At 42.5% G+C, this 13,266-nt stretch overlaps 1 protein-coding gene across 9 annotated transcripts in view; it reads right to left on the bottom strand.

Annotated features, from left to right (window-relative positions):
- Positions 1-6,230: 6,230 nt before the first annotated feature.
- The window catches only part of TPD52L2 (TPD52 like 2), a 47,114-nt gene continuing 40,078 nt past the window's right edge, over positions 6,231-13,266 (bottom strand). For 7 of the 9 annotated variants that reach the window (XM_073607388.1, XM_073607390.1, XM_073607393.1 and 4 more), the window contains one exon: positions 6,231-12,218. In XM_073607388.1, the coding sequence (XP_073463489.1) occupies positions 12,132-12,218 (87 nt within the window). In that variant the 3' untranslated portion in view covers positions 6,231-12,131. The remainder of the gene's footprint in view (positions 12,219-13,266) is intronic. The other 2 variants (XR_012236841.1, XR_012236842.1) reach the window with 2 other exon arrangements.

The raw sequence follows: 13,266 nt of genomic DNA, 5'->3' as shown, positions 1-13,266 counted from the left end.
TTGCATGCCATTGCTGATCCTATCATCTACTAGGACCCCCAGGTCCTTTTCCATCCTAGATTCCCCCAGAGGTTCTCCCCCCAGTGTATAGATTGCATTCAGATTTTTGCCACCCAAATGCATTATTTTACATTTTTCTACATTAAACCTCATTTTCCATGTAGTCGCCCACCCCATTAATTTGTTCAGTTCTCTTTGCAAGGTTTCCACATCCTGCTGAGAAGTTATTGCCCTACTTAGCTTAGTACCGTCTGCAAATACAGAGATTGAACTGTTTATCCCATCCTCCAAGTCGTTTATGAACAGATTAAATAGGATTGTTCACAGCACAGAACCCTGGGGACCCCACTACCCACCCCTGACCATTCCGAGTATTCCCCATTTATCACCACCCTCTGAACTCGCCCTTGTAGCCAGTTTTCAATCCATGTACTCACCCTATGGTCCGTGCCAGCAGACCTTATTTTGTACAGTAAACGTTTATGGGGAACTGTTTAAAATGCTTTTGCAAAATCCAGATACACCACATCTACGGGCCTTCCTTTATCTAGATGGCAACTCACCTCCTCATAGAAGGTTAATAGATTGGTTTGGCAAGAACAATTCTTCATGAATCCATGCTGATTACTGCTAATGATACCGTTCTCATTACTAAAATCTTGTATATAGTCCCTTATCATCCCCTCCAAGAGTTTACATACTATTGATGTTAGGCTAACTGGTCAGTAATTCCCATAGATGTATTTTGGGCCCTTTTTAAATATTGGTGCTACATTGGCTTTTCTCCAATCACCTGGTACTATTCCAGTCAGTAGACTGTCAGTAAAAATTGTTTGGTTTATGTCGGAATTCCTATCCAGTACTGGAGGTTACCTGTGTGTATGGACAAGGCCTAAATCAGTAACCTTGCTCACCCACACTTTGGGAATGCCACGTATTCATTCAGTTGGTCAGGATAACAAGGCTGCACTGATTGGTATCACGTCATTCTATTCCACCTATTTATCCATGGCTGTGTTAAGGTCCATTGTTATTTCTGTGCAGCGAGAACTGTATACAATGTCAATCAGCAGATGCAACGAACAAGTCTTACTGGTTTAAGTCAAACACCGCTCCCAGTTGCATTTTTGCTGAACCTGACCACATTACAGATATAAATTATAAAAGGTGAATTCTGGTGACAACCCCTCCCTTTTAGATTGTAAGCTCTCCAACGAGCAGAGTCCTCTGATTCCTCCTGTATTGTTTTGTACTGAAACTGTACTGTCTGCCCTCATGTTGTTAGGCGCTGCACAAACTGTTGGCGCTATATAAATCCCATACAGTAATAATAACTAAAGCCGCCCCACAAACACACTGCATTTGTCATTTTTGTCCAGAGTATAATTAACCACGTTAATACCAGGCATTTTTACCCCCTTCACGCCCAGGCCAATTTTCAGCTTTCAGCACTGTTATATTTTGAATGACAATTATGAGGTCATGCAACACTGTACCCAAACAACATTTTTATCATTTTTTTTTTGAGACAGATAGAGCTTTCTTTTGGTGGTATTTAACCTCCCTGGCGGTATTCCTGAGTCTGGCTCGGGGTGGAATTCCAGAACCAAAAGCGGTAACCCCAGAGCCAGACCTGGGATCGCATCGCAGGATCCAGGAAGCGCTTACTTACCTTGTCCCCTGGATCCTGCGATGTCTCCCCGCAGTGTGAGCGTCTCGTCCTCCGCTCGATTCATCACGGAGCCGAGCTCTGTTCCCTGCGAGCGTTGCGACGCACGGGGATGGAGAACCGCGCCAAATTCAAAAAGTGAAACACACACAATACATACAGCATACTGTAATCTTACAGATTACATTAGTGTATGAAATTAATTCACATCCCTTTTATCCCTCGTGGTTTCTCCACTGTTCTTTCTGCCTAGAAACTAGAGATTGTCCATAGCAACCAAAACTGTCCCTTTACATCAAAAGTGGTTTTAGAGCAGCTAGAAAACAGCGATAGTAAATTAGAATCACTCGCAGAATTGAGCGATAGTGATTTGTGGGGAGATCCGTCATCAAACACTGAAAGTAATGACAGCGACAATTCTGCAACTGAGCAAATTTCAGTGTTTTTGATTTGATTACATTATTGAATAATTTTTATTATTATTATTATTTGGTATAATTATTTATAGATATTTATTATAATTTATGATTTCGTGTTTCAAACTTTATCATACCCGGGATGTCTACTAGACTCTTGTTTGGACAGATTTAAGTGAGTTATTCCTAAGAATTACAGGCCTACAATATAAAACGCCAAATTTCCATGCAAAAGAATTGTACCGCTTTCAGCATCAAAAATATGAAATAATCATACCGCCAGGGAGGTTAAAGCGGCGTTCCGCTTAAAAAATAAATGAATAAATAAAAGTCAGCAGCTACAAATACTGCAGCTGCTGACTTTTAATAATCGCACACTTACCTGTCCCAAGGTCCAGCGATGCGGGGGATCGAAGCCCCGCTCGTCTCCCCCTCGGCTCGGCGGCGCCGGCATTGTAACTGTGGGGGCCCAGCTGTGGCTTCACAGCCGGGCACCCACTGAGCCCTGTGACTGGCCGCGCAACCATCTGGGACCTGTGACGTGTCCCAGATGATTGCCTAGAGGGAGGGGGAGAGGTGAACTTCCTTCTGGCGCCGAGGGTGCACCAGACGGAAGTGGGAGCTGGAACCCTCTGAAAAGAGGGTATCTGCTCCCCCCCCCCAAAAAAAAATGACATGCCAAATGTGGCATGTCAAGGGGTCACCTTCTCTTAAAGTGGAAGTTCCATTTTTGGGTGGAACTCCACTTAAATCACCACTGGGTTTTTTATTTTTTTGCTAAAAAACATTCCCATATAGACACACTCCTAAACCTTGTGGACAGCCTTCCCAGAAGAGTTGAAGCTGTTATAGCTGCAAAGGGTGGGCCAACTCGATATTGAACCCTACGGGCTAAGACTGGGATGCCATTAAAGTTTGTGTGTGTGTAAAGGCAGGTGTCCCAATACTTTTGGTAATATATTGTATAACATATAAAGTTTTCTTGAAGGATGGTGCCAACTTTGTTCAGGCATCATCCAAAGGTCACTACTTCCTAGACTAGGATGCTGACTCATATATGATGCAATCACATCAATCCTGGACACCTTTTTTCCTTCATGGCTGTGCTTATAAACGTCTGACAGAAGGCAGGAGGCCAACTCACAAGGTTAAGAGAAAGTAGGCTTTGTGAACACGAACTTTTAAATCACGGCTAAGAAACGTTCACAGCTTTTACTTAACCAACGCTCAATACTGGCACTCCATTTTTTTCATACTTTGGGTACAATTACGTTAAAGAGACTCTGTTGAGATATAAAATATGGTCACTGCCATTGCGGATTTGCTTTAAAAAAGAGCAATATGGCAACAGCAACTCACATTTCTATTCTCACAGGTTTCGTCAGCCACCTGAGGGCCTTGGGGAGGGGGGGGGTGTTTGTCGATACGCCCTAAAACACATCAACAAAGTATCTAAATCTAGAGCCTTCTCTGCCACACCACAGCCAGAACACACTTGGTCAGAGCTCGCAGCCATTGGCTGAGAGCACCGATCAGCAGACCTCTTTCGATCATGCCCCTTTGACAGAAGCTGGATGTTCATCCGACTTCTGTTGGACTGGCTGCGATACACACACCCGATATTTGGCCTGCGTGTTCGGGGTTGCTTTACCACTTGTGGTTTGGAAGGGGGAGGGTAGAGGAATACACTCTTTTTTTGGGGCGTATCTCTTATGTCCCGTTTCCTCTCCCTATGCCACCATTCCCCCACCACAGATAACGGTAACTGCTTGTGATGTAAAATCAAAGTAACAATTGTTACAATCGGTTTAAAATTTTCATATCAAAGCTGGGACCTTAGACCTGCTAAAGAGATCAGTTACAGCAGTTGAAAGAAAGAAAGAAAGATGTCAGCACCACCCAGCTTGACAATTTGTGATTTTACCTCCAGGGCTGCTGAGCGGTCAGTGCTACAAATACAAGGAGGCGCATGCACGTAGTGCATTACCGAGAATCATTTATTCTGTATAAAAGTGGATACTCACAAAGTAGCAACTAGAAATAGCCATAGAACCACACAATGCCATGCAGTGCAGACAAAAACATCATGATCATCAACATCAAAGAAGTGGCGCCGGTAGCCAAGCTCTAAAGAAGGGGAGGTTCACCCCTGAAACGCGTTAGCTCTACACCCCTTTGATGTTCATGATGTTTTTGTCTGCACTGCATGGCATTGTGCGGTTCTATGGCTATTTCTAGTTGCTACTTTGTGAGTATCCACTTTAATATTGAATAATTTGTTTCTCAGTAATGCACTAGGTGCGGGCTCCTCCTCGTCCGTTTTGTAGCACCAATTGGATTATCCCATCTGAGGAGAGCTGCATCCGCCTAGCATCGCTGCGGTCCTTCCTGCTTTCCACTATAGAGGACCTCATAGCACTGGAAGGGATTGCTAGCTTGTGTGAGCTGTCAGTGACCCCCCATAGCCAGTCCAGCAATCTGAAATCCCTGCTCTTCTCCATGCAGCGCTTCCGGGACAGACTAGATCGATTTTGATTGGTTGGTACTGTCACTGTGACGGCGCTGACCAATCGGAACCGTTCTGCAAAAAGGCGCTGCATGGAGAAGAGTGGGGATTTCAACCCTCCAGATCACTGGATCAGCTGTGGGAGCACTGACAGCTCAGCAGCCCAGGAGGTAAGCGCAGTGGGGACGGGGGGGGACGGGGGGAATTATGAGGGTGTCTGGTCATTTTTTTTCTGTAAAAGGTGAACGAACACTTTCAAGGAACCAGAAAGAAAATTGTAAGTGATCGTAGCCAATTAGAAGAAATCACTGCTTGGGCATTATGAAAGCCGCGGCTGTCAGAATAAACTAGAAAGCAGGGAGATCCTTCCATCCACTCAGTTTAGTGTGGATAAAGGCATTTGAGCGATTACCATTGTTTAGACTGTGGGACTGAATGAGAGAATCTACATGTGTATGGCTAGACTGATTTCATCATATTATATGTAAATTGCCCTTGTCTGCAAAGCTGGCCAATAGATGGTTCAAATCTCGGCCGGTTCAGCAGGGACCATGTACTTGGAGGCTGATTGTGCCCAAGTTGATCGATCAACTTGTGTACAACCAGCCTGTCTGATATTTCATGCGATTATTGCCTAGCAATAATCACTGTGTTCTCCCAGCAGGGACCTCTCCCCCCCACCCACCGGGAGAACACAATAGCTCAGCGGGATGGATTCCCCCGCCAACACTGACTGTGTTGATGGGGCAATTGAGTGATTTTCTTTCCTGCAACCCATGGTTGCAGGTAGGGATGCACCGATACCATATTTTTTTTTACAACGAGTACCGATATTTTTTTTTTTTAGTACTCGCCGATACCAATTACCGATACCTACCGCAACTGTTTTGTTTTCACTGCAGCTGTCAGCAATGGTACAAAGCATTGAAAAGTTATTTACAAAGGAATAAGATTTTTTTTTAATTTTGCGCTTTTTCAATGTGAAATGTGTAATATATATATATATATATATATATATATATATATATATATATATATATATATATATAAAAATATTCACTAACAAAGCAAAAAAAAAAGTTTTATTTGTTTATCGTTTATAAAATAAACGTAAACAAGAAAAACAAAAAAAGCAGGAAAATAATAATTAAATGGAGGAGATTAGGGAATTAATTAAGGCTGATTAGAGTAAATTAAGGGTTAATAAGGGGTTAAACAGGAACATTTGTTCATCCCTTTGATATGCAAATGAAGAAACAGAAAGATACAAAAAGAAACAATGTTTCTTTTTATTTTCTGAGCAATGTTGTTAATAAACTTTTTTTTTTTTTTTTTTGACAGCTCCAATTACCGAACTTCTTTAACACTTCAGCTGTCAACAGGGGAGACCTACCGACAGAGCCTGAAAGTATCGGTTTCAGGTATCGGTGCATTTGCACGAGTACCGATACTTGTGCAAATACTCGGTATCGGCACCAATACCAATACTAGTATCGGTGCAACCCTAGTTGCAGGAAAGAAAAATCGCACCATGTCAGGCTTAAAGGTTATACAGAGACGAGAGCTAAAGTGGTTTAAACCAATTTTCACACATATAAATCACAATCCACCCCGAGAAAAGACCACAAACAACAAAAACTTACTAGTAAATGCTTTATTGACATAGCTCTGCATCCAACGGTAACATAGGGTGAGAGCAAGAGAAAGCCCTGGGTCCTGCCCTCTTACGGGAGGGGGAGGGGGGGGAGGCGGTATACAGAGCTGCAGCAAGCCCAGCAGCCTTTCCTTCTTGCATGCAGGACCCGGATAACATTTCTGAAAAACCTCAGCCACTCCTCTATGCTGCAGCGGGGCAGAAAGAGGAAGGCCCCCTAGTGGACACAACAGGAACTTGCAGATGGCAGGACAGTTTGAATGCTTTGGTTATATGTGTCACAGTGATAAATTGAAAACAGCACAGCAACAACTAATAATGCGGACAACAAACAGACTTTATGCGGACAAAAGTGGAACTCTTGCAAACTTTTTCTTTTTTTCTTACCGCTAGCAGATCAAACCAATCTTACTAATATACACACCCATTGACCCAGTCATCTGAATTATCACTAAATTAGCAGCAATCTCTCCCTTCAAAGCAAGAAAATGCCACTCAATCTCGCTACATAAGCTCTAAAGGGCGCCCTGTCAATACAGCTGACCCAACCGTTTTGTGGAGTAGAAGTGTCCTCTGTTGTGGACGATGGGTGACCTCCTGTGAGACTTTGGTTAATGAAAAACTCCCAGCATGCTTGGGGTTCCTCATCATCTTTGGTGATTGGCCACACAACATTAAGATCAACCAACACAGACCAACCAACATTTATGAAAATAATGGCTAAACTACAAGTACAATTTTCAATCTGAGAGATTTATCCTCTTGATGACAAAACATGTCATTGAGCTAGAGATATGCAGAAGATTTAAAATTTCAGCCTAACACTAACCATGCTAAAAAAAAAAATGTCCCCTCCTGCTAAATAACCTGTGTAAAAAAAAAAAAAAAAAAAAAAAAAAAATCGGTATACTTACCTATTTTTTTTAGTCCTGTGATCCCTCTGGTGTCAGTGAGCGGTGGCTGCAGGGGAGAGAAGGAAGCACCAACGGCTGGGACATGGAAGCCTACCAGTGACGTTATGGCTATTGTTGAGCACTCCCTCCTCTCCCCTGCAGCTGCTACCCACTGACATTAGGGGATCACATAACCAGACCAGACTAAAAATAAGTATACACACTTTTTTTTTTTTTTTTTACAGGGGATGAGCAGGATGGGTAGCAGGAGGGGGAAGAGTACATTTTTAAATATAGTGTTAGGCGGGACATCCACTTTACCCATGCTACTAAATCACTAGGAGCAGCAACTGATCACTAAACAGATAACAAATGGCTCCCTATGGTGTACACCAGTGATGGTGAACCTTGGCACCATAGATGTTTTGGAACGACATTTCCCATGATCCTCATGCACTCTGCAGTGTAGTTGAGCATCATGGGAAATATAGTTCCAAAACATCTGGGGTGCCAAGGTTCACCATCACTGGTGTACACCATACATGTAATTACACGGCAGCAGATGAATATTACACAACTGAGCATTGCTACAACCATTGGTGGTGATTTACTAAAAGGTAAATAGACTATGGCAGTGATGGTGAACCTTGGCACCCCGGATGTTTTGGAGCTTTATTTCCCATGATGCTCATGCACTCTGCAGCGCAGTTGAGCATCATGGGAAATGTAGTTACAAAATGTCTGGGGTGCCAAGGTTCACCATCACTGGACTAAGGGATCTTTCCCCTAGGGCAGTGAATGAGATGAAGCTCTGCGGACTTCCATCATTCAATCCTGTGGCAGCAAAAAAATTTAATTTTTTATTTATTTTCAATTTATTTTTAATTTTTTCTTGCTGGGTATCCTTTTCAATGTGATTTACTAAAAAGGTAAACAGACTAGGGGATATTTCCCTTAGCGTACTGAACGAGATGAAGTGCTGCTGACTTCCATCATTCAATCATGTGGTAGCAAAAATACTTTTTTTGTTCTTTAAATTTTTTCTTTGCACTTAAATAGACTAAAGGGATCTTTCCCTTAGTGTACTGAATGAGATGAAGCGCTGCTGACTAACATCATTCAATCACGTGTTAGCAAAAATACCTTTTTTTTCCCCTAATAATTCTTTGCACTTGTTGGGTATTCTTTTTAGAGAAAAGATAAATAGACTAAGGGATCTACTGAATAAGATGAAGAGTTGCTAACATTTAATCACATGGTAGCAAAAATATTTTATATGTTTTTTTTTTTTTGTTCTTTTATTAAAATCTCCCTCGCACTTGCTGGGTATTCTTTTCAAAGTGATTTACTAAAGGTAAACAGACTAAAGGGATCTTTCCCTTAGTGTACTGAATGAGTTGCAGCACTGCAGACCAACATCATTCAATCATGTGGTAGCAAAATAAGTTTTTTCTTTTTACATGTTGGGTATTCTTTTCACGTGTTGGTTATTCTTTTCAAAGTAAAAGGTAAATAGACTAAGGGATCTTTCCCTAATGGCCCCGTACACACGATCCGAATATCGTACGACAGATCTTACGACTTTTTTCAGTAGAAATTGAATAGGTTACTAAAGGCACGAAAATTCTCGTACGACAGAAGAAAAAAAAAAAAAAAAAAATCGGAAGTGATGTCATGTGTTGTAATGTATCTGTATTGTATTTTCGGACGACGACTGTACTGACTAAAATGAAAATTGTACGATCTGGTATTGTAGGAGGAAAATTTTCATGCTTGTCCGATCGAATAATATCAGATGAATTGTCGTGATCGGCTCTCGAAAGCTCTGTACTAATGATCCGCTTATCATACGATCGCGTCGAAAGCGGTATTTTTCGTCTGATTTTCGGATCGTGTGCATGGGCCATTAGTGTACTGAATGAGATGAAGCGCTGATGCTTAACATCATTCAATCACGTAGCAGCAAAAATATGTTCTTGTTTGTTATGTTCTTTTTTTTTAAATCTTCCTTGAAATTGCTGGGTATTCTTTTCAAAGTGATTTACTAAAAGGGAAATAAACAAAGGGATCTTTCCTTCCCTTAGCGTACTTAACGAGATGAAGCGCTGCTGACTTCCATCATTCAAGTCATGTGGTAGGTTTAATTTTTATTTTTTTTCCTTGCACTTGTTGGGTATTCTTTTCTATGTAAATTTTCACCACATTCACTAAGCTAGGGGGAATTTCCTTGCAAAGCAAACAGCCTATTTTCCTTTGGTAAATCAACCCCCTCATGTGCAAATGATCACAAGAGGCTGCTGCATATTACTTGTATAGCTTACTTTGTAGTGAGCAATTGCTACCACTAGCAATACAATGCTAGTGATTTAGCAAGAATGAGCTACCAAACATCCCCTGAGCAGCTCTAGCCTGATGAGGTGATGGCATGAAAGTGGTTTAAATCTCTTAGGTCCCTTTCATACACGGGGCAGATCCGCTCAGCGGAGTGCTACAGCTCAGCGGGAGATCGATTTATTGATCTCCGCTGAGGCGGCGGATGACAGGTCTGTCTCTGCTCACTGTGCAGGGAAGGGACATGTCAGAGCCCCGCTGATTTCTATGGGGAGATCGGATAAAAACGGACAGCATTGTCCATTTTATCAGATCTCATCCAATAAGATGGATGGCGCCATACGTCTGTTTTAAGCGGATCGGATGGCAGACGGGTGTCAGCGGACACATCTCCGCTGACATCTGCCTGCCCATAAGAGTCAATGGGTGGCCCACTCGGATCCAACTGAAAAACAGGCGGATCTAAGGGGGCTTATCGTGCGAAAGGGGCCTCAGAAGCAAGAGATTTAAAATTGCCCATGTAGGTTCATCTTAAATGAGCATATGCAAACAGCCATGAGGAAACAGCAATGATGAGACACCAAAGCAACCAACCAGATTTTGAGCAACTGTAGTCAGACCCCTGCCAAAACAAACAAAAAAAAAAAATTGAATTGGTTGCTTCAATAGACTGCATTATGCATGGCTGAATGGACTAGGCCAGTGATGGCGAACCTTGGCACCCCAGATGTTTTGGAACTACATTTCCCATTATGCTCAACTACACTGCAGAGGTGCATGAGCATCATGGGAAATGTAGTTCCACAACATCTGGGGTGCCAAGGTTCACCCTCACTGGACTAGGCCCACGTGTCATTCAAGGTACCCGAGCCAACTGTCACATTGTACTTTTACCCCACAAAACGGCTCCCATATATTTTAGATGACAGGTGCCAATGTAAAAATGAAAAAAAAAAAAAAAAAAGAAAAAGCAACGGAAATGGTACACGCATCTCACAAGCGAAGGCATAGTTAACATGAGCCACAGACAAGGTTGGCGTGATACATTTCTATATACGTTTTTTATATATTGTATTTGAATCGCTTCTCTTTGCATTGTTCTGCTCAGGGTCGCAGAGCAGTTCAAGTATCGGAGAGAGAGGGGGGTGAGAAGCCTTTATTTTTTTTCTGCAAGCGGGTGCGTTTATTTTGCATTCTAAAGTTTCCTGCGAGGACACGAGACATTCTCGAAGCGCTCGGAAAGCGAAGTGCAGAAAGTCGCATTAAGATAGGAACCCCACCAAGAAAAAAAAAAAAAGAGACCGTTAACCGACACGGGTTAGAAGACGGAGGAATCGGGAGCAATGCAGAGTCTGCTCTTTAACTGGAGTGACTAAACCAGAAATATGCCCATTTGCGCCTCTCTCGCGACCACAAACCAGGGGTTGATTTACTAAAACCGGAGGGTGCAAAATCTGGTGCAGCTCTGCATAGGAACCAATGAGCTTCCAGGTTTTTATTGTCATTGAACAAGCTGATTGGCTACCATGCACAGCTGCCCCAGATTTTGCACTCTCCAGTTTTAGTAAATCAAACCCACACAGTGTAGACTGCAGAACCACAGAGCTGGCAATCTCTGGTACAGATATTTTATAGATTTTTTTTTTTTTTATCTATAGTGTTTTACATCCATAACCTAAATCTATTATGAAATTAGAGGAAGCTCTAGGTGGAAAAAAAAAAAAAAAAAAAAAAAACGAACATAAAAGGTAACCTGCTGCAACACCCCTTTGAGGCTGCATAATATTTCTAGGGCTGCCATGACCATGAAAAAAAGGTCCTGCTTCACTGTTACTAAGCCAGCACATTGCCGCTTCCACCAGCTACAGATATTCAGCTTGGCAAAGGACCACCTTTAAAGTGGGAGATATACAGGAGGAGGCCATCGCCAACCTCCTTCCAAAAAAGCATGACTGATTATTCTGACCCACTGGTTTCAGTACTACCCAAGCCACAGAACAGGAGCAAGCATGCCGATCGGAGATGTCTGAGTAAAGTCCTTCACTTGCTTTGGGCAACTGACTCAAGCTACTGAAGCAATCATTAATGGCATCTTCCGTGCTTTCTCATGACAGGTCTCCTTTAACAGGGAAGATAGACGACAGCCACACACCCAGAATAACTGAAAGAGTTCCCTCTAGAGGCTGTGAATATATTTACACGTTCTGACTCAGGCAGGGTCCCCTGTGCTTAGAACACAACTCTATCTCGGGGGACAACACTTTACTCCTTTGCTGCAAATGCAATAAAACTTAAAAAAAAAAAAAAAAAAAAAAACACCACACTGAGTTCATTCCTTCACTTCCCAGTATCGCAATCAAGAACCACCATCACCAGCAGGAAATCCCTCCCCCTTTTCCCAGGGGCTAAACAGGCAGGACAATGAGTGGGCCTCTGCCTATAGCCTCCAGTTTCGAAAAAGGGGGAAGTTTTAAAAGGGAATGTTCAAATTTTCGGAAATCACGGGACATGACAAGTTTGGAGGAAGGGAGGAAATTAGTGTTTTGTTTTTGATATTTTTCTTTTTTTTGGCAGCCCAGCTGAGCTGTGAGATGATGATGTCGTTACAAGACAAGAAAAGGGAAACAAAAATTAAAAAGGAAGAGGGGGTGAGGAGAGAGGTCTAGAATGGGGCGGAATCCTGTGACTTGTCCGGTGAGTGTAATCTCTGGCTTCCGTTCTCTTCAGTGCTGTCGGTTGACCCCCTGGGCTGCAGAGAACAAAAAAAAAAAAAAAAAAACAAGCAATCATTTCTCCATATTTACTGACAGGGGGAAAATTTGCAAGGTTCTCATATACCAGTCATACAAGCATACAGCAGTAGATACTCATTTTATAACCGCTGTGGGACTGGAAGGGGTGTGGGGGCTTCATTAAGCTTTAAATGTCAAATGTTTAAAGTGACATGAAATATTAAAAGGAGAAGTCCAGCCTGAGCTCCTTTGGTTGGACTTCTGTTGAGGGTCACAGGAATGCAATACGTTTTGCACTCCCTGTGACCCATTTTCAGCAGAGAGTGGTCTGAAGTTCGCTCTCTGCTGAGGTCACAGGAATCAGTCAAGGCCCCGCATCATCCCGACTATAAAGTCTGGATCCGCCAAGTGCCTGGACTGACACCCATCTCAACCTCTCAGTGAGCCGCTGAGAGCCTGAGACGGCCGCTCCCCGCCCCTCCACAGCTCAGCCCTCCAATGAGCGAGGAGCAGCAGAGCGGAGAGCTGCTGATTGACAGGCACTACCTCTCTGCTCGGGGAGGGGAGAGAACCCAGCCATCGGTGATGTTCGTTCGCTCTCAGTGTAGAGGCATCGGGGGACATGTGCAGCATCGGACCCATGCTGCATCCACCTAAGTATGATGGAGGAAAAAAAAACCAAAACCCTTCGCCTTTAATTTTTTAATTTTTGTTCTGACATTTCTCTCCTACATGTAAAAATCATATTTTTTTTGCTCGAAAATTACTCGGAACCCTCAAACATTTTATGTCTTTTTAAAGACCCTAGGGAATAAAATGGTGTAGTTGCAACTTTTTTATCTCACACGGTATTTGCGCAGCAATTTTTTTAAACGCGTTTTTTTTGGGAAGAAAAAAAAAAAAAAGTTTAATGCATTAAAAAAAAAAAAAAAAAAAAAAGAAAAAAAAAAAAACAGTAAAGTTAGGCCAGTTTTTTGTATAATGTGAAAGATGATGTTATGCCGAGTAAATAGATACCCAACATGTGACGCTTCAAAATTGCACACGTTCATGGAATGGCGCCAA

Source organism: Aquarana catesbeiana, linkage group LG12 (assembly GCF_042186555.1).
Source record: "Aquarana catesbeiana isolate 2022-GZ linkage group LG12, ASM4218655v1, whole genome shotgun sequence".
Lineage (NCBI taxonomy): Eukaryota > Metazoa > Chordata > Amphibia > Anura > Ranidae > Aquarana > Aquarana catesbeiana.
The sequence above is the reverse complement of the archived record's forward strand: the minus strand, read 5'-3'. Positions and strand labels throughout refer to the sequence as shown.